This window comes from Cavia porcellus, unplaced genomic scaffold, assembly GCF_034190915.1.
Source record: "Cavia porcellus strain 051 isolate PalLab524CR breed Dunkin Hartley unplaced genomic scaffold, mCavPor4.1 scaffold_8, whole genome shotgun sequence".
Classification (NCBI taxonomy): Eukaryota; Metazoa; Chordata; class Mammalia; order Rodentia; family Caviidae; genus Cavia; species Cavia porcellus.
Genome location: NW_026947491.1, coordinates 84,016,078 through 84,034,094, shown reverse-complemented (window position 1 = coordinate 84,034,094; position 18,017 = coordinate 84,016,078). Strand labels below are relative to the sequence as shown.

At 48.9% G+C, this 18,017-nt stretch overlaps 1 protein-coding gene across 3 annotated transcripts in view; it reads right to left on the bottom strand.

Annotated features, from left to right (window-relative positions):
- Plxnc1 (plexin C1) overlaps positions 1-4,920 on the bottom strand; it is a 140,441-nt gene extending 135,521 nt beyond the window's left edge. For all 3 annotated transcript variants that reach the window (XM_003476281.5, XM_063255304.1, XM_063255305.1), the window contains exon 1: positions 3,616-4,920. In XM_003476281.5, coding sequence (XP_003476329.1) covers positions 3,616-4,674 — 1,059 coding nt within the window. In that variant the 5' untranslated portion in view covers positions 4,675-4,920. The remainder of the gene's footprint in view (positions 1-3,615) is intronic.
- Positions 4,921-18,017: the final 13,097 nt, after the last annotated feature.

The window sequence follows — 18,017 nt, the reverse complement described above, 5'->3', positions numbered from 1 at the left end:
TCAGGCTTTAGAATTCCATGAGTGTGGAAGAAGGGTGTGTGTTTCCCCACAAGATACAGAATGAACTGGAAGAGGCAGTCCTGTGGAACAAACTACAAGACACCACATCAACCTCGCTGTCCTCAGAGAGATGGCCGCCATGTTTAAATAGCCACAAGTAACTCTGGAACCCAACTATGGCAGCTGTGAATAACTCTGGAACAATCTGTCTTCAACAACTCAAACATAAACTGTTTCCTCTCAGCTACACTGGGGTGCCAAGGTAGTGAAGCTCAAAGACACAGGAAGTTAAATTAACATGTGGTAATTTAAAACATTCATGCTTATATTAATCTAAACACAAGTATGTCATGAAACAGAATGAAAAAAAGTCTTAAAACAGAGCCTGAGATTTCTATCCCTTCCCTCAACACCATAACCCTAAGAGAGGGAGGGTTATTTGGTGTCTTTTTAATTAGAGAACTCTCTAGAGAAAGTTCTAGAAGCACTAGGTCAGGAGGAAGAATACGGAAGTAGACATGAAAAGACGTGGGTGTAAACTGCAGTACTCTTGACACTTATTCCATTATCGTAAGTTGTCACACAGATCTTGAGCTTTCTTATCTAAAAAATGGAATGTTCCTCACAGAATAAACCTCAGACTTGATGAGAGGCTCAAGGAAATGGTACACGGGGAAGTGTTGTACAAACATTCATCAGGAGTAGCAGAACCTTTGAGTCTGCAGAAATGGGCAACTTTGGCACCCTCTGGGTGCTACCCTGGAGCTGGTAGAGTTATGAAAGTGGGTTCAAAGTTGGCAGCAAGAAAGAAAAGGTAACAGCCTGATGTGTAAAGAGTGGAACACACGCTCACTGCACAAGCATCTCAGAAATTAATTCTTAGTAGGAAAAGCCAAAGAGGAGGACAATCAGCTGAGAGAAGATGAGACGAGAACCAAGAGTTGGGAAAAACACAACCCAGTGCATTCTGCACAACCACTTATGGATGACTCAAGATGAAAAATACGGGCATCAGCTAGGAAGAGAAGGAATGGCAAAGAAATCTAGCTGTCAGTGCCTGGCTGCCTGTGGATTACTGGTCAAACGCCTGCTTGCTCTGGAGAAACCACCGAGAACCCACTGCAGCTCCCTCTAGGGTGCTTCAGGTCCAACTCCTGTTCCAGGCACCTAGAATTCAGCATGTCTCTCAAAAAACACTTTCGAACCCTGAAAACAAAATGCAGAACAAATGCAATCAAATGACATCATTCTTCTGAGTGACAACCAGGGGCGCAGAGATCCCATGACCCCATTAAATGGGTTGTAACCAGCTATTGTCCCTGCAGTGGCAAAATCAGTGGCACCCAGCTCCGAGCGCTGCTTACAGAAGCAGGCACCAAGAAAATATCTGTTGAATTAAGTATCTTATCTGCCTACTTAATGGGTTAGAAAACTGTCAGCTTTTTCATCAAAACTACCACCTTCTTTCATTCAAACTCCTCTTAACATTCAATTCCATTTAGGCTTTTTAATGCATACTAACAGCAAGGAATTTACTTGAATGAAAAAAAATGCAAAACTCCAGGCTCCCACCTGTGCAGCCATGACATGCTATTGTTTGAACCAGAGTATATTATTTAACTTAGATGACAAGCTCAGGGGCTGGAGACCCCATCTTTCAGAACACACAGCTCAGAGCTCACTGGGAGTTCTCGATAAATAACAGCAGCAAAAAATGCTACGGAGAGAGCTGCTTCTATTATTATTTTTTTCCTATTCCAGAGTTTTGGCAGTGTGCGTTTATCCCTTGCTTGATTTCCAAGGGGCAGCTCTCTTCCAGGAGTCCAGTGGAGACAGATAAACAGCTCTGCGCCTCTCCCTGCCCCTCCCCATCCCCAGCATAAGTAGGAACACCTGATTGAGCCAGTACACAGATTTTCCAGTGCATTCAGGACGCCTGCTGGGTTTGGAAGGGAACTGAGTCCTCCAGGACGCAATAGGTACAGGCAGTCAAGAGAAATGCTTTGGCTCCGCACATCGACACAGCTGTCAGATGGCAAGCTTGGACCTCCACCTCCTACCTGCTGTGGGCCTCCGAGCTGTCTTGTCATTAGCCCCAGAGCCCAAGTGGGCCTAAAGCTTGATGCAAAGTAATATGGGGGGGCGGTAATTTCAAGTCTTTCAACAGGATATGGAAGGTGATCATCTTGCCAAACTTGAACCATTAGATCACAAAGATACATAACGACAAATATTATGTATATGTGTATATCAAGACTTAGTCATTTGGGGAAGCCAATATGTAATATATATATATATATTTTTTTTAATTACACCAATCATGAAATAAAAATGTTACGTGTTTGTCCCAGTACACAACAGGCAAAGAGGAAGATGTAAGAGAGGGTTCTAAAGAGCCCTTTTCTCAGTAGCTATTAGAGTGACTACTTGGTAAGATGTGTTTGCGGAGAAAGGGGCGGGTGGGGAGCCTTTCTATCCACATATTCTATGCACCTCAGGGCCACGGTTCTCCTGTATCCCGTTGGTGCACAGCAAATATACCAACACAGCACGCTTTCCAAGTGGAGACACCAAGACAATGGCAACACCTGTAGCCGTTAATTTCTGCTCTGTGATTTCTGTCCAGTTCTAAAGGAGGCTCTCAGCAGGCTCCCCTCTCAGGAGCCATATGTGGAGTCGATGTGCCAGCAGCCTTGGAAGGGAAACGGCCTCCGGAGAAGTGCACAATGGCTCCATAATCCCCATCAACTGGACCCTCTTGAACTGCCGCTTTATTTCCCAGTCAAAGAACTGCCAATCTCAAGATTCAAGCTGAGAGCCCTGGGGAAACCTGTGTCATTTGCCTGATTCAGGCTCAACCCAAGCGACCAAAGAGCCCTCATTCTAGCCCAGCAACCTGGAGCCTAGAAACTGCCTGCAGCACCCCCCAACACTTTCTCTTGCTCTCCCCTCCAGGGCGAGGCTCTGCACCCACAAAGCAGTCCCCGCCTCCCCTGGCGCTCCCCCCAGCCGGAGACCGCAGTCGCCCTCGGCCGGGCCACAGCCCCGCCCCCTTGCACCGGGCCAAGCCGGGGGTTCCTTCTGCAGCCCAGCGTGCTTGCACCGGTGTGGCGCAGGCTTGCACCCCTCAGACGTACACATGCGTTGCCGGCGGGGGGCACAAAGGCTGGGGTGTGGCAGCGAGCCCTTAGGTCCAATGGCTCCTTTACAGAGGGCACTGTGCTTGGTAACTGTTGCCCAAGATTCTCAAGTCCACAGCCCCTCTGAGACTACTCTGAGGAGTGCGGGAAAGCGGCAAGGGGAAGAGGGGGTGCGTGGGTACGCTCAGCCCCAAACAGGCGCCCACATTTGGCCAGGAACTGATGGTGCTAGGAGGCAGGCAGTAGTGTTTGGAGCCTAACTCTAACCCTTCCCTCCCCTCTTTTTAGTACCCTTCCTTTGGGGACCTCAGGCCGAGCTTTACATTAGACAGAGGTCTTAGCAGGCCAGTGGCCATGTGAACTGACGACCTGGGAAATGTCACCAGGATGGTCCCCTAGCCTCTTGTGCTCGCTCTGTCCAGGCGGCGACTCCCGGACAGCAGCGCCGCCGCGGGGGTCCGGGGGCAGGACTTACGCAGTTCTGCTGAGTCTCGAAGTCCCACCTGCAGCTCTTGGCGCGCGCCTGGATCTCACTCATCCTGAAGAGGCAGAGCGCTGTAGTGGCGCGGGTGCGCCTCTCCTGGCCCTCTCCGGTGGGCGCGCTGAACACGCCCGCCCAAACGTCCAGGCCCTCCACCAGGCTGGAGGAGAGGAGCAGGGGGCGGCCGTCGGGGTGGCCGTGGCTGCAGTCAAGGGCCGCTTGGCCCTGAAACAGGACCTCGGCGCTCTGCGCGATGCGCACCATGCTGGGCCAGCCAGTGGTGGCGCCGCTCGTGTAGTTGTAGGGGTAGTAGGGGAAGTAGACGCTGCCTTTCCAGAGAAAGGCGTCCACGAAGTGCAGGCTGCCCGGGCTCCCTCGCAGTTTGAGGCGGCCGAGCTCCGGCGTGGCCAGGCTGCGCTCCTCCGTGTTCTTGAGCGTGATGGCCGTGTCGCGATCGGATGCCGCGGGGCTGCAGCGGCTGGCGGTCTCCGGCTCCGGCAGCACGTAGGTGGCGGCCACCGCCAGGTACCAGCTGTTCTTGGGGCCCGCGCGATACACCACGCCGGCCGTCGAGCCCTGCGGGTGGCACGACACCACCTCGGTGCTGCTGCGCAGGGAGCTGCGGCTCAGGTTGCCCAGAGGCCGCACCTCGCAGGCGCCGCGGTCGAAGGTCCAGCCGGTGAGCAGCAGCCCCTCGAGGTCTTCCGCCCCCTCGCGGTAGGGCAGCAGCAGCTTGCTGAAGCTGCTCCCCGGCCGGGGCCGCGCGGGGGGCGCCAAGGAGACCGGCTCGGTGCAGTTCCCCGCCTGGTCCCGGTACAGGCGCGAGAGCCTGTGCTCCAGGCTGTAGTCCAGCTGGTCCAGGCAGCTGCCGCTCGCCACGAACACGCCGTCCCTCAGGCTGGCCGCGATGGCTCCGATGGCTTGCTCCGAGCGCCACACCGGCTCCTCCGCGCCCCGGGCGGGCACCGCGAGCGCCAGCAGATAGGGGAGCAGAAGCAGCGGCGCGGCGGGGCGCTGGGGGCGCGGCGGCGCCTTCCTCCCGGAGACCTCCATGGGGCTTGGGGGGCCGCCCCCGGGCAGGGCGCGCGGCGGCGGCGGCGGCGGAGGCTCAGGCGCGCGGCGACGGAGACGCGGGCGGCGGCGGCGGCGGCTCCTGCGATCGCCCGGGCTCCCGCGGCCGCCCCATCCCCGAGGCTCGCCGGGGAAGGAGAGCGGGGCGCGGGGCGCGCGGCGGCGGCGGCGGCGGCTGCTGCGGCGGCTGCAAACCCTGCGCGCTCCGGCTGCGCTTCCTCCTCGCCCTGCTTCGCCGAGAGTTCCTCTGTGCGGCGCGGGCGCTCGCGGGGAGGCGCGGAGGGGAAGGGAGGGGACGGGCGGAGGGGAGCGCGGCGGGCGGGGAGGGCTGGAGAGGTTGGGTGCGCTTGTGCGTTTCACTTTCCCATTGTCGAAGTGGGATGCCACTGGCCCCCTTCCTCATCCTCTTCCTCCTCCGCCCTCCCCTCCCGCGCGGCCGCCCGCCCGCCCTCCCTCCACGCCCATCTCCCCTCCCCGCTCGATTCGGCGAGATCGGGAGGAGGGAGGTCTCGTAATTTGGGTTACTGTGTAGGTGGCCTCTTTCATCTATTCATAACAAAGCTGAGCCGCCTGCCGCTGTCGCCGTGGCCGCCACCATCGCCCCTTGGCTCGCCCCGGGCTCCCGGGCGCGCCACGGCTCATGGAGCGGGCTCCCGCGCTGGTCCGCCCGCCCGGCCGCTCCAACGCCCGGGTTTTGTTTACGACAGCAGCTGGGGGGCGGAGGGTGTGCAGGCGCCGGGAGCGAGGACCCAGGGTCGAAGAGGTTGCAGCCGAGGCCCGGGACTCGGGCCATTGCGAGCCTGCGAGGGCGGCTGACAGGTGTGGAGCGGCGGGAGGGAGACCCCGGGAGGCGCGCGGGAGATGTGACCAAGCCGGAGGCTCCGGGGACCCGTGCGCCCCTGTGACGAGGGGGGTGGGTTTCCCCCCGGGGTCAGAGGGGGGGTGTGGGGGAAGAGGCAGGCGCCACACTCTCGTTCTGGACAATCCCGGGGCCTGGCAGGAGCGCCCATATTTGAAAAGGTTTTCTCATCTCCCTTGGCAACGGAGTCTCAGGCTCTCAAACCTAGCCCTTAGAAAGTTCTGCTCACTAGCTAATCCTAAGGTTTATTGAACATTTACTACGTGCTGGGTGTTGTTCTAAATGCAGCATATGGATTAAGATTCATTTAATGCTCCTGACAATCGTATTAATTAGTGAATATTATCATCCTACTTAGCAGTTGTGGAGAAGAATGAACATGGAGAGGCTAAGGTACTTGTCAGGGTCCTGCTGCTAGGAAACAGCAGAGCCAAGATGCAAGTCTACATCTCGCTCCGGGGCCTCTTACACGTGTCCCACTAGTCAAGTGCCACCTGTAGCCATTGTGACAATTCCCAGAGATCTTTCTGTGCAGCGAGACCAGAAAGTTCCCAAGTTAAAAGCACCAACCCCACCCTCCCAGCCAGCCTTCTAATCTTAGAGTCAAGTACTCTCTGTCCCTCTAGACAGTCCTATCATTTCCCACTTCTTCCCTCGGGATCCCTTGAGGTCTTGCCCCCTCATCCAGGGAGGCACTATCAGCTGGGGTGGCCTCAAGCCACCAAGACTTTCAGGCCTGGGGACCTCTGTTGGCCCTTGGGATAAGCAGTGTTCCTTCCCAGGCTTGAACCAGGCAGGAGGCTTCCTGGAGGGCACTGAGTTTCTGTCCCCTTCCTTCCTTCCAGGTTCCTTCCAGCTCTGATTGGAATCTGCCTGGGAGGGAAGGGGATGGTGGGTTTCACAGAGGCTGAGGCACCCTAGGAGGTTCTTCGCTTTCAAAACAGTGCTTCAGCCTCTACCTAGGGCTGGGCATGAGGCAGAGGCCCTGGAAGACAGAGCAAGGAGAGTGGGGTGGGGCAAGAAGCCTGAATTTCTGCCCTAGATGTGTGGTTAAAGAATCCTATCAGGGCTAAGGGTGTGTCTCAATAGTCCAGGGCTTGCCTGGCTTACAGGAAGCCCTGAGTTTGATCCCAAGCAAACTGAAAACAAAACAAAACAAAAAGATAATATCATTTCGGCAGGCTCTCAGATGCTGAATTCAGAGTGGTCATCTTTCCATTCATAAGCTCCTGGTTTGAAACTGGATAACATTATCTTTCCCTGCCAGTAGCAGCCAAAGCCTTCCTGAGATATAAGGTTGCCCCTTCTGTTGTGGTGCTGGTTGGTGGTGGAATCATATGCTGGAGGAGGAGGGTGGAGGAAGAAGGGGAGAAGCCCAGGCCCCAGGCAGATGTCATCAGAAGGACATGGGCAGTGCCCATCCGATAGTTTACTTGTTCTGAAATAATCAAGTCTCATTTCCCACCCACCTTGCATGGCTTAAGAATTTTTGCACTGCCAAAACCAGAAAAGTAAACAACAAAACAACAACAAAAAAAACCCCTGCTGAACCTGCTAGACCCCGACAGCACATAGTAGGAGGTTTGTGGGCTGGCTGGTTGGCAGTTTTCTCATGAATAGAGAGGAGTGGTCTGTCCTTGATCCTGAGCGGGCTGTGGCTGTGTTGTTATGTGCTGAGAAGCCACACTGAGTGCCATCCAGAGATAGTTTTACTTCACTGGTAACCAAGTCATTTCTCTAAGTCCCGTAGAGTTGGTACAATCAGCCGCAGACCATCTTGGGAGCTATTTGGATTAAACATACTCTATGGTGCAGCATGCTGATCACTACTCAATTCATTGCTGCCTCGTTTTGAAAAAGAAACGTCTTAAAAATACTACCGGCAAGAAGTATAAATGGCTTTGATGGCTACAGTTTCTTCTCATTCTTACAGAGACCATAAGCCTCGCTCTGGCGAGCAGGCATCTTTCTGCTCTCCTTTAATTGTATGCAGACTCCTACGGTGAAAAAAATCAGAATCTGTCCTTACTTTTTGGCATGAAAAATGTAGGCGACTAGGAAGCAAGGAAACGCATCCTTTGCTGATTCTACCCCATTTTGTACAAGGCATTCGCCCCTTCCCAATTTTCTTGTGTACTAAAGCTCCACCTTCAGGACACAAGTTCACATTTGAAAAGTGTGGGAAATATGAACAACTGAAATAAATATTTAGGCATGTGGGTTCTATATCTCTTTGATCGCTTTCTCTTAGATTCGGCCGTCTGCCCCAAGGGTGCGCGTACCATGGGCGATAAAGCTTCCCTGTCCAGCTGGCCCAGCCTATCTTGTCGGGCGTTAGCTCATTTCAGAACTCCTTGTAACACAACTGGCTGAAACCCAAACAAAAGAAGATGGTGCAGATTTATCCTCCAGACAGAGGCCCGCTACCACGGAAACAGGTAGTGCAGACCGATTCTGAGCAGTTTTATTTGCAGCGTTCACTAGCTGGGAACGTCTTCATAATGAGAAAATATCAACTCCCTCAGGCACCAAAGGCAATCTGGGTTAACCAGGCCATCCACAATCAGACTCATTTCTGCTGGACAGGACTTTATAGATTCAGTGGTTTCCTGCTGAGGCTCAAGACATTAAGAACTTCAGTAGGCAATTGGTCACAGTCACAAGATGGTGATCATGGGTGCTTGCTTTCTTCCTTTTTTAAAAAAAATCTGACTGAGGGGCTGATTGGGCCAACAGAGATTGAAAGCAACCAACGATATTAGCGCTGGTGGTCAACAGGTTTTCTCTGCGCCTTGTCTATGGGGCTGTAACCCCACGGGCAGACTGGGGGAAATGCCACCTGGGTTAAATAGTATACCTGCTGTCCTTCCAGGACGAGAGATGGGTCACTTCCCCCTCGGCAGCTTTGCTCAGATCTATGTGCTCGTCCACATCAAGGACCTCAGCAAAGCTCCTGGCTCTTTTTGGTGAGTGACAGGAAAAAGAAATGAGCCAGCCTCCAGTCTAGAGTGCTGATGGGTAGATAGTTGAAAGTAGATTAGAGGAAGCTGTTTACTAAGCTTGAATCGAGCTGAGGGTGTAGCTCAGTGTAGAGTCTGGCCCCGGTACCATGATAAACAAAACAAAAATGAAAACCAAACCAAACCAGGAAAAGCAGTGTGATGCGAGAGACAAGTTGAACACAGTTCAGTTTATGTGAAATCCATCAAACCCAACAGTTAAGGTGTGGCCGAGGGACCTGAGTGATTCATGCTTTCTGTCTACCCAGCGTGGCTCTGGATGGCTGATGAGCACGCAGATGCTTGGGAATAGCGTCCCCATGCCTTTGGTCACCGTGTGGACAGCTCAGTGGTGTGTTTCTTCAATGGGTGGAACATGGGTTCACCCCAACATTCCACCTACCATCTTTCTCTATGTCATGTCTTAACAGTTTATGGTCATTCAGCAGCAGTTACAATTATAGATGAGGGCAGGTGGTGTAAAGAAAATGGTCTTTTCCTCTAGGTCTAATTAATGACTGTTTGTGCTGTATCAGCTTTAGGGATGGTTGAGCTGTTGCCTGTGGAATGAATGTAGCATGTCTGATGAGGGGGTTCAGGTACCTCATTTCTCAGGTGATATTTGCAGTCTCTTAAGATTCCCTTGAGCCCTTTCTCCAAAACTGTTCATCAACCCCACCTACAGGGAAGAGTCTGCGACCATCCTGGGTGAGAACAAAATACGGTAAGTCATCAGCTGTCACAGCATTCTCCAGCCTGGCTGGAGCTTCTGCCATAACCAGTAGGCAAACTCGTCCGTCCATTGATTACTTTGCCAGATTTGGGGAATCTCTGAAACTTGAGCCGTCTCTTGAAAATCAAGGTTCTCTGATTTCGATAGGATTCAGGTTTGTCCCTGCTCCTACTTTTCTTGCTGTTGCTTTGAAATAAGGAGCCCAGAGGGCATCAGGGGCAAGACACAAAGTGCTGATCCTTCTTTAGTACCCCATCACTTCCTGTGTCTCTGCCCAGCCATCTCATCTCTGAGGCTCCCTGTCAGCGTAATCCTAGGCCCCGAGTCCCCTGATAGCTGGCAGCTTGGCACAAACCCATTCAAAGGGAAGAGCTGCCAGAAAGCAGGCCTTCATATTAATAATAACTCACACTCTTAAAATGAATAGCAGAAGATAAGATTAACAGGCAGATAAGTCCACAGCCACTCTACTTCCGCTTGCTTGCGATGCTGGTGGGGAGATGCTCTGAGCTGACAATAAAGTTGCTGGACTTCGAAGCCAGCGGTCTGGTGCTCTCTGCTCAGCGGAGGCAGCTTCTTATTCTGAAACCCTTGTTCTCCCTTGCAGATCTTTCCATCAAGGGAGGGAGGAAGCAACTGCGGTCACTTCAGACCATGGGGGTTTGCTGTCGGGGACCTGGGCATGTGGTCTCAGGCGAGGGCCATCACACATGCTGGAGAAGGCATTGAGGCCATGTCGGTCCAAGCAGCATCTCTTAAGCTCTCTCAGCCTCATGCAGGGACCCCCAGATGCAGAGCCCGTGAATGACTGAGTCCTTGCCTTGTCTTTCTGCTCCTGCTCTTGTCTTTCAAACATCTGTCATTGAACCATGAATGATGCCAAAATCTGTATCTGTTTAATGAACACAGCTTTATGAGTTTACAAGTAAGTATACATCCAGGAAACCACCAACACAAACCTTCTCCCCCTTCTAATGTTACTTAGTTTTTCTTCCCCATCATAGTGCTGGATAGTTTCCCTCTCTTCCTAATATTAGTTTCCCATTTTTCCTATCCTGCTTTATATCCAGAAGTTTGACGTCTGTAGACATCGCCCTCACCTTTCAGCGTCTGGTTGGATTCAGCTAACCGTGGGCCTCGGCAGTGATGGGCAGCTTGGACGAGGCTGAGACAGTGATTCCCCCAGCTCCCTCCGGGCCCATCTGTGTGCTGGCTGTGGTGCTTGCAAGGGTCCCAGGTCCTGTGGGCAGCCCTCTCCCAGCCACACCCACAACCACGGCTCTTCCTGGGTTTAATCACCACACCTCGCGCTGCTCCTCACGCCTAGGGCTCTTGCTGTGGTGCATCTTAGCAGGTCTCCTTCCTGCCACTGTCCCTTTGCCAGGAGCCTGTTTGCTTGTGTCACCTGTTTCCACCTACAGTCACAACCAGCAAACCAACGTGCCCCAAACATGGACTCAGAAGTGACCCTGCTTGACGTTTTTAGTCTGTTACAAAAGCTTTCAAAGACTACTAGGCAAAATGGGACTCCTTTGTTTCCAATTTTTTGGCCTCCCCAGATCTGGCAATGGACTAAAGGTAGATTTTTTTATCCCATTTGCACAGATTTTCCTAAACTGAATTCAACCTGTTAATAGAAACAAATGGAAACCCTACTGGGTAGGATTTTATAGAGAGAGAGAGCTGAAGGAACCTTTAACAGTAAACCGGATCTACTGGGGGCCAAGGGTCCAGGGGTGGAGGGGCCGGCCTGGTTATGATCGCTGAGATACTTCTGAATGTTTGAAGTGTATTTTCAAGCAAGATACAAACCTGAACAGGCAGCCTTTTCCCTTTTTCCTCAAGTCTTAGTTGCAGCAGTCCTTCGTAATGTCTCGGAATCCCACTTACCTTCATTATACCAGAACAGAGCTGTGAAGGCCGCGGCGTACTTCCTCACCCCCACTCACCCCTGCCTCACCCCCTACTAATATTTAAAAAGTAAACTGGATATTCCTGGTTCCTTCGCTGCTCAAGGACTACTTATATAATAGAAATAGAAACCATCCTAAGTTCTAAAGATGGTGCTTTTTTAGAGGGAACTTTATTTTTACCCTGCTATGACTTCTCCACTTTAATCATCTGAACCAGCCAATTTGAAACACAATTCCCCTCATGTATTGGACATTCTTAATGGTGATTAAATATTTATGTTGTCAGAAGCCTTTATCCCCCATCATGAAAGCTGCAAATTTGGAACATTCAGGAGCTTTAATTGTGAGGAAAGGCACACTTACGCTCATAGTCAAAGGGACAGGGAGGCTTTTCCCAGTCTCTTTGATTTGGTGGGGGAAGGAAGGGCAGGGATGCTGACAAAGGACAGACAGGTGGGCCATCTCGGGGGTGTGATTCTGCCAAACTGGCTTCCTTGCTGACTGAAAATGGTCAGAACTGTGTTGCGGTCAATTAGCAGAACTGGGCTGAATCCAGCTGGTTGCCCCGTTGGACCCCTGGCAGCTCTCCCCTCTGGGACCTAGAATGCTGAGAGCAGGCTCTCACCTATCTGGTTTCCACCTGTGCATCAGGTGAAGTGTGCATGCCCAGTGATTACCAGCCCTTAGGACCCACCCTCCCCTGCCTGGGGGGGCGGGGGGGGGGTCCCTGTAACCTCTCATCTCTTTGGCCAGCCCAGTGTAATGACAAAGTGCTTGGATTACAGAGTGGGCCACTGTGAAGGGTAACCAAGGGGCAAGAGGGACTGAAAACCAGCCTTCTCTCTGGCCACTGAGCACTGCATCCTCCGCCCTGACATGGAGCTGGCTGTTGCCCAAAGGGAGAGGCATCCTTTTCTTTGCAGCAAAACTCTACAGGCCTAGTCTGGCCCAGGTTCTAGAACTAGTGTCAGCACGTAATAACTAGGTGGCCTTGGGCCCACTGAAGGCTGGAAATAACAGGATGAATCCCTTGGGGTTTCATACATTTTGAAGGGGAAAATGTACGAAGTATTTAGCAGGATGCATACAGATGGTGCTCAATAAATAACATCATTATTATTACAGCTTTCCAATACCAGAATTCTAATGCTGTGTTGAGTCACTAGTTGGCCAGAGTGTCCATAGCAAAGGACCTGCCCAGGTGGTGAAAGCAACAGTAATTTGTCTATTTATTTACTTACTTATTTTTAGCTCTGTAAGTCCAAGATCATGCTCCAGCAGAGTTAATTTCCTCTGAGGCCCCTTGTCTCCTCTCTCTGCCTTATCTTGTGTTTCTTTACATTTTTAAAATTTTAAACGACATGAACTTATTTCCCATTTGCCCTAAGAATGCCCATTGACGGTGTTCCCCGAGGTAACTCATAGCAAATCTGATCTTTTCAGCAGGACTCTCAGCCTCTGCATTTTCGATGGTATTAGGGTCACAACAGCATGTGATTACAGAAGAGAACAAGAAGCAAAGTCAACACTTAAAAATCAACTGCTTTTTCAAAAACTAGAGCGTGTCGATCATGCAGATTGGCGAGGTTCCTTTTGGGAAACTGACCCACGCATTCACCGTGTCTTGCTCAGCTTCCTTCCCAGTATTTCCCTTGTCTGTTCCGCCCCACTGCTCTGAATCCTCTTTGCCTCCTCCAAAAGTCTATCTTCTTGTTTCTTGTCATCTCTCCTTTATTTATCGATTTTGTTTCTCTTATAAGAGGAAACATATAATATTTAGTTTTCTGAGTCTGGACTATTTTGCTTAACATTATGGACTCCAGTTCCTGCAAATGACATGACTTACTATTTCTTATGAGAGAATAATATTCCATTATGTGCGTACACCACCTTTTCTTTATCCACGCATCTGTTGATAGGTGCCAGGCTGCTCAGCAGCTTAGCTGTTGTGAGTAACACGCTATAAACATAGATATGCACAGAGCGCTCCAGCACACTCCCTTCATTTCTTTCCAGAACACCTCCAGGAGGGGTCTAGCTGGATTAAATGGTATTTCTAAATTTAGTTTTTGGAGGCATCTCCACACTGATTTCCATAGAAGTTGTACTAATAATATACATTCCCAAGGGGCCGTGTAGACGTGTTCTTTCTCCCCAGATCCTTGTCACATACGTTGTGTTTTTATATTCTTGGTGACATCCATTCCGACTAGGGTGAGATGGAATTTCAGTGTAGTTTCGATTTGCATTTGCCGAATGATTGTTAAACATTCTTCATATACGGGAGACCAGAGAACATGGCGGACAGACAACAGCAACTACCAGAGGCTCTCTGAAAGGTTCGGCTCAGAGGCCAGAAATAATGCGGACTAGGGAGACACGAATCAGTAGAGATATGCTCTGCTGACTCAGGAACGAACTGGGCTGAGAGAATCCAACTTGGAATACAGTCCTGGCGCTAAAATAGGAACAGAAAAATCTCGGTGTGGAGGCTCGACTCCGCGCCATCGGAAACCGGTTTGGATTTCCCGCCGTGCGGCGGCCGGCTATCTCCACAGCGGCTCAGCAAGGAGAGACGCGCCGAGCTCTGGGAGCGCCGAGCTCTGGGAACGGGAGAACGGAGTCGAAAAAAAAAAAGGACGGACAGAGGTGTACACGAAAACTGACTGGTGGCGAGGTGAGTGAGAATCTGACCCCCCACCACAGTTTGACTCTAGCGGAGATCTCTCTGGGCGCCATTCCCCTCTCGGACGGGATTGGAGAAAAGTGCCTGGCCTGAGTGACGCTGCTGGCGGACTCTCTAGGCTAGACTAGCCTAACCCAGATCCCAGAGCCGGACGATGGCCCGGAGGAGCGACTGACTTCCGCGTAGGCTGCCTCCTCCGACTCCCTGGTGCGCAGCGGTGGGCGGGAACAACTAGCCAGCGCAATTTGATCAGGCTGTGGCTGACAGGCAGGGAAGCCGGGCCTCCTTTGTAAGATTGCATTTTATAAGGAACAAAAAATATGGGGAAGGGAAGCAACAAAAAAAGCTCCTCGGCCCCCAATCCTGAGAAACAGGCAATAATGGACGCCGCACCAGTATACATTAAGCACCATATTGAGAGCCTCATAGACCAATTCAGGAATGAAGTTATCAATGATCTGAAGCTAGAAGTATGCAGAATAGTTAGAGAAATGCTAAACACCACCCAGGAAAAAACAGATGGTGGAATGGAAGAACAGAAAAAGAGGGGAGAATTGCTTGATGGAGAAAACAGAGAAAGCATTGAGTATGTGAAGCAGGTTCAAAGGGACTATCAAGAAATTAATAAGTCTATACAAGACTGGCATAACAGCTTGAAAGAAACTAAGGACAGACTATCTGAACTGGAGGGCAGACTTGAAATATGGGAGAATGAAATGAAAAACTTCTTAAAAATAACAAAGAAACAAACAGCAATAATACAAAGACAAGAAGATGATAAGAGGAGCCACCACTTAAGGATTAAGAACATAGAAGAAGAAGTAGGGACACAAACAAATGAATTACAAAAGCTACTCACAGAAATAATCCAGGAGAATTTTCCTAATTTAGCAAAAGGTAAAGATACTCAGCTGTATGAGGCATACAGGACCCCAGCTACCTACAACCCTAACAGAGAAACACCCAGGCATATAATAATAAAAATCCCAGAAATTCAATACAAGAACAGAATATTAAAAGCTGTAAGAGACAAGAAACAGATCACTTACAAAGGAACACCCATCAGAATTACAGCAGATTTCTCTTCACAAACCATCAAATCACGAAGAGCATGGGGGGAAATAATTCAAGCTTTGAAAGATAATAATCTCCAGCCAAGATTGAGATATCCTGCACAACTGTCCCTGGAAATTGATGGAAAAACGAGGTGCTTCCAGGATAAAGAGGAACTGGGGGAATTTGCAACCACCAATTCAACTCTACAGAAAGTATTGCAGGATATTCTAAAAAAAGAAAAATACAAAGAACCCAGAAATAGTGGCAGGGAGGCCACAACGAATGGAGCAGAGAACAAAATGAAGAAGACAAACTGACAGCTACTGACAGAAAAAGAGCTCAACAGAAATGAGACAGAGAAGATTGGATGATAGGAACAGCTATTTTTGAGAAAATGACATCTTAATAGGTAATGCTGATTCAGTACCATCTTGTTTTGAAGTCTCATCTAGCTTTTGTTCTTCTGTCTCCAATGGTCTAACCAGGTTGTATCTTATTGGATTTTGTTATGTACGTTAGTATAAGCAAAAACCTTTTAAAGACAAGGAGATTATACAGAGACCATTGTTCATTTTCTGTTAGTCAATTCCAAATACTCTATAATGCTGTCATTCTCTTAAATGGTTTTACATTGTTTTGATATACTTAATGCTACAGTATATGAAGTTGTACTCAAGGACTTCAGGGAGGGAGTCAATATGGTAACTATTTTTAAGTCGGAAATATCTGGTGGTGAAACACTATTCTGCTTAAAAGGTTATGTTTTGATCTGCCCTGTTTCGCTGTTATGCCCTCTTTTTCTCTCAATCTCCACTCCATTATATACTTTTTTATTGTTATCCATTTAATTAAAGGGAAAAATATAGCAGGATATAATATAGTAACCCACTTTGACTTTCTATTTTCTCGATTTGAAGCCCTGTATTACTCTCACCATCTTGTTTTTGACTGAGGTTCCTCTATTCTGTTTTGCTGAATAGTATCAGGTTCGAAAGTTTAGGCATCAGCTGAGAAGATAATGAGATTCATTATAACGCCCATTCTCGTTGACTTCTATCTACTTTTGAAGACCTACAATATCTCCAATGTTTTGGTTTTGTCGGTTTTATCCTTTACGGTTTTGTTCAATAGTATTACAACTAACGATATAGGCAATTCTATTAGAAATAGCGGGAGGCATTAGGGTAACCATTGTTGATCACCTTGTATTATGTTTTTATATTATCTATTATATCCACCCTTTTGACTTGACCGATTCTGTTCTGTCATGTCACATTTGGTTTTACTCTCTTCCAAAAAAGCAATAAGAACAGTGGGAGCAATGAAACCCAAAATGTGTAATAGACACTGTACAAAAGAGAGGAAAAGAAAATGCTCTAAACTATATAACTGCATGTATATTTAAATGTATAAGACAGAAAATGATATCACAGAGTTCTAATGGATCATTGAACAGAACTGTTTGCAGTATCATTGCTGGAATGTCCACTCTACAAACTTTAATTCTGTGACTTGAACAATTATTTCTAAGATGGCAATATGTAATCTATTAACTAGTGATTTCCTACTGCGCATTTTTTTTCTTCTGTAAATCTGTATAACTTGTACCCTTCACTGTTTTTTTTCTTTTCTTTTCTCCTTAAATAAAAATTAAAAAAAAAAAAATAAAAAAAAAAACATTCTTCATATACTTATTTGTAATTTGTACTTTTTTTTTGAGAAGTATCGATTTAGTTCTTTTGCCCATTTTTTGACTGTGTTATCTGTGGGGGCTTTTTTTGCTGTTCACTTTTTGAGTTTTGCACGCTTACTAGAGATTAATCCTCTATCAGAAGGGTAACTGCAAAGATTTCCTCCCCTTCTATAGGATGGCTGTTAATCATTTCCCTTGCTGTACAGAAACTGTTCGGTGTGGGGACCACAAATTATAAACTGAGTCTAGGGGGTGCCCGAGGCTGCGTCATCCCACCCTGTAAACCGGATTAGAAATCAGGGACTCCTCACTTTCTTCTGTGCACAGCTGAAGCCCTGCGGCTAGTGACACTGGCACACACAGGCAAGCAAAGTCCTTCTGAGGATGACAAGATCCTTAAAGCAACGTAGGAGCAGCAGTAAGCGTTCAGCCTGGGAAGCCACAGTTCTTTCTAGCCCACAGCAGTCACTACTGCTGTTCCTGGGATCACTACCCTCCCCTCATATTTCTCGCTGGCAAAATAAAAGTGGGCCAACCCGAGAGGTGTCTGTGCCCGTGCCAAGCATCGGCCTCCCAGCCCCACTTTCATGCATTAATAAATTGTCTCTGTCTTGTATTTCATCCTTCACCGTACCCCTCATACAGGCAGCTGGGGATCTTGGCCAGGTCCCTGGAAGTTTGGTTCAATGTAATCCCCTTTGTTGGTTCTGGTTATAATTTCCTGTGGTATTAGAGTCTTATTTAGGAAGCCCGTTTCTATGGTTTCAAGTGTTTCCCTTATATTTTCTTCCCCAAATTACAAAGCATCTGGCCTTACGCTTTAGCCTCTATTGCATCTGAATTGACTTTTGCCCGTGGTGAGAGTTAGGAATCCAGCGTCAGTCTTCTGCACATGGATATCCAGCTTTCCCTGTGTCATTGGTTAAAGAAGCTATCTTTTCTCCAATGTATGTGCTTTTGCCCCTCTGTCGAAACTGTAGTTGCATGGGTTTGTTTCTGTGTCCTCTGTTCTGTTCCACTGGACTAGTTGCCTGTCTTGATACCCTATTGTTTTTGTTACTATGGCTTTGTAACATAGCTTGAAATCTGATATTGTGGTGCTTCCAGACTTTCTCTTTTTACTTAGGATTGCTTTGTCTGTTCTGCATCTGTTATGTTTTCGTGTGAATGTTAGGATTGTGTCTTCCAGCTCTGTGGGGAATATCATAGGAATGTTAATAGGGATTGCATTGAATCTGGTAAATCACTTTTGGTAATATGACCATCTTAGCTTTTAATTTAATTTAACTAGGTATTGTGGCCATCTGATTTTCGACAAAGGGGTCAAAAACGTATGTGAGATAAGAGATGGCCTCTATAACAAATGATGCTGAGAAAACTGGATAT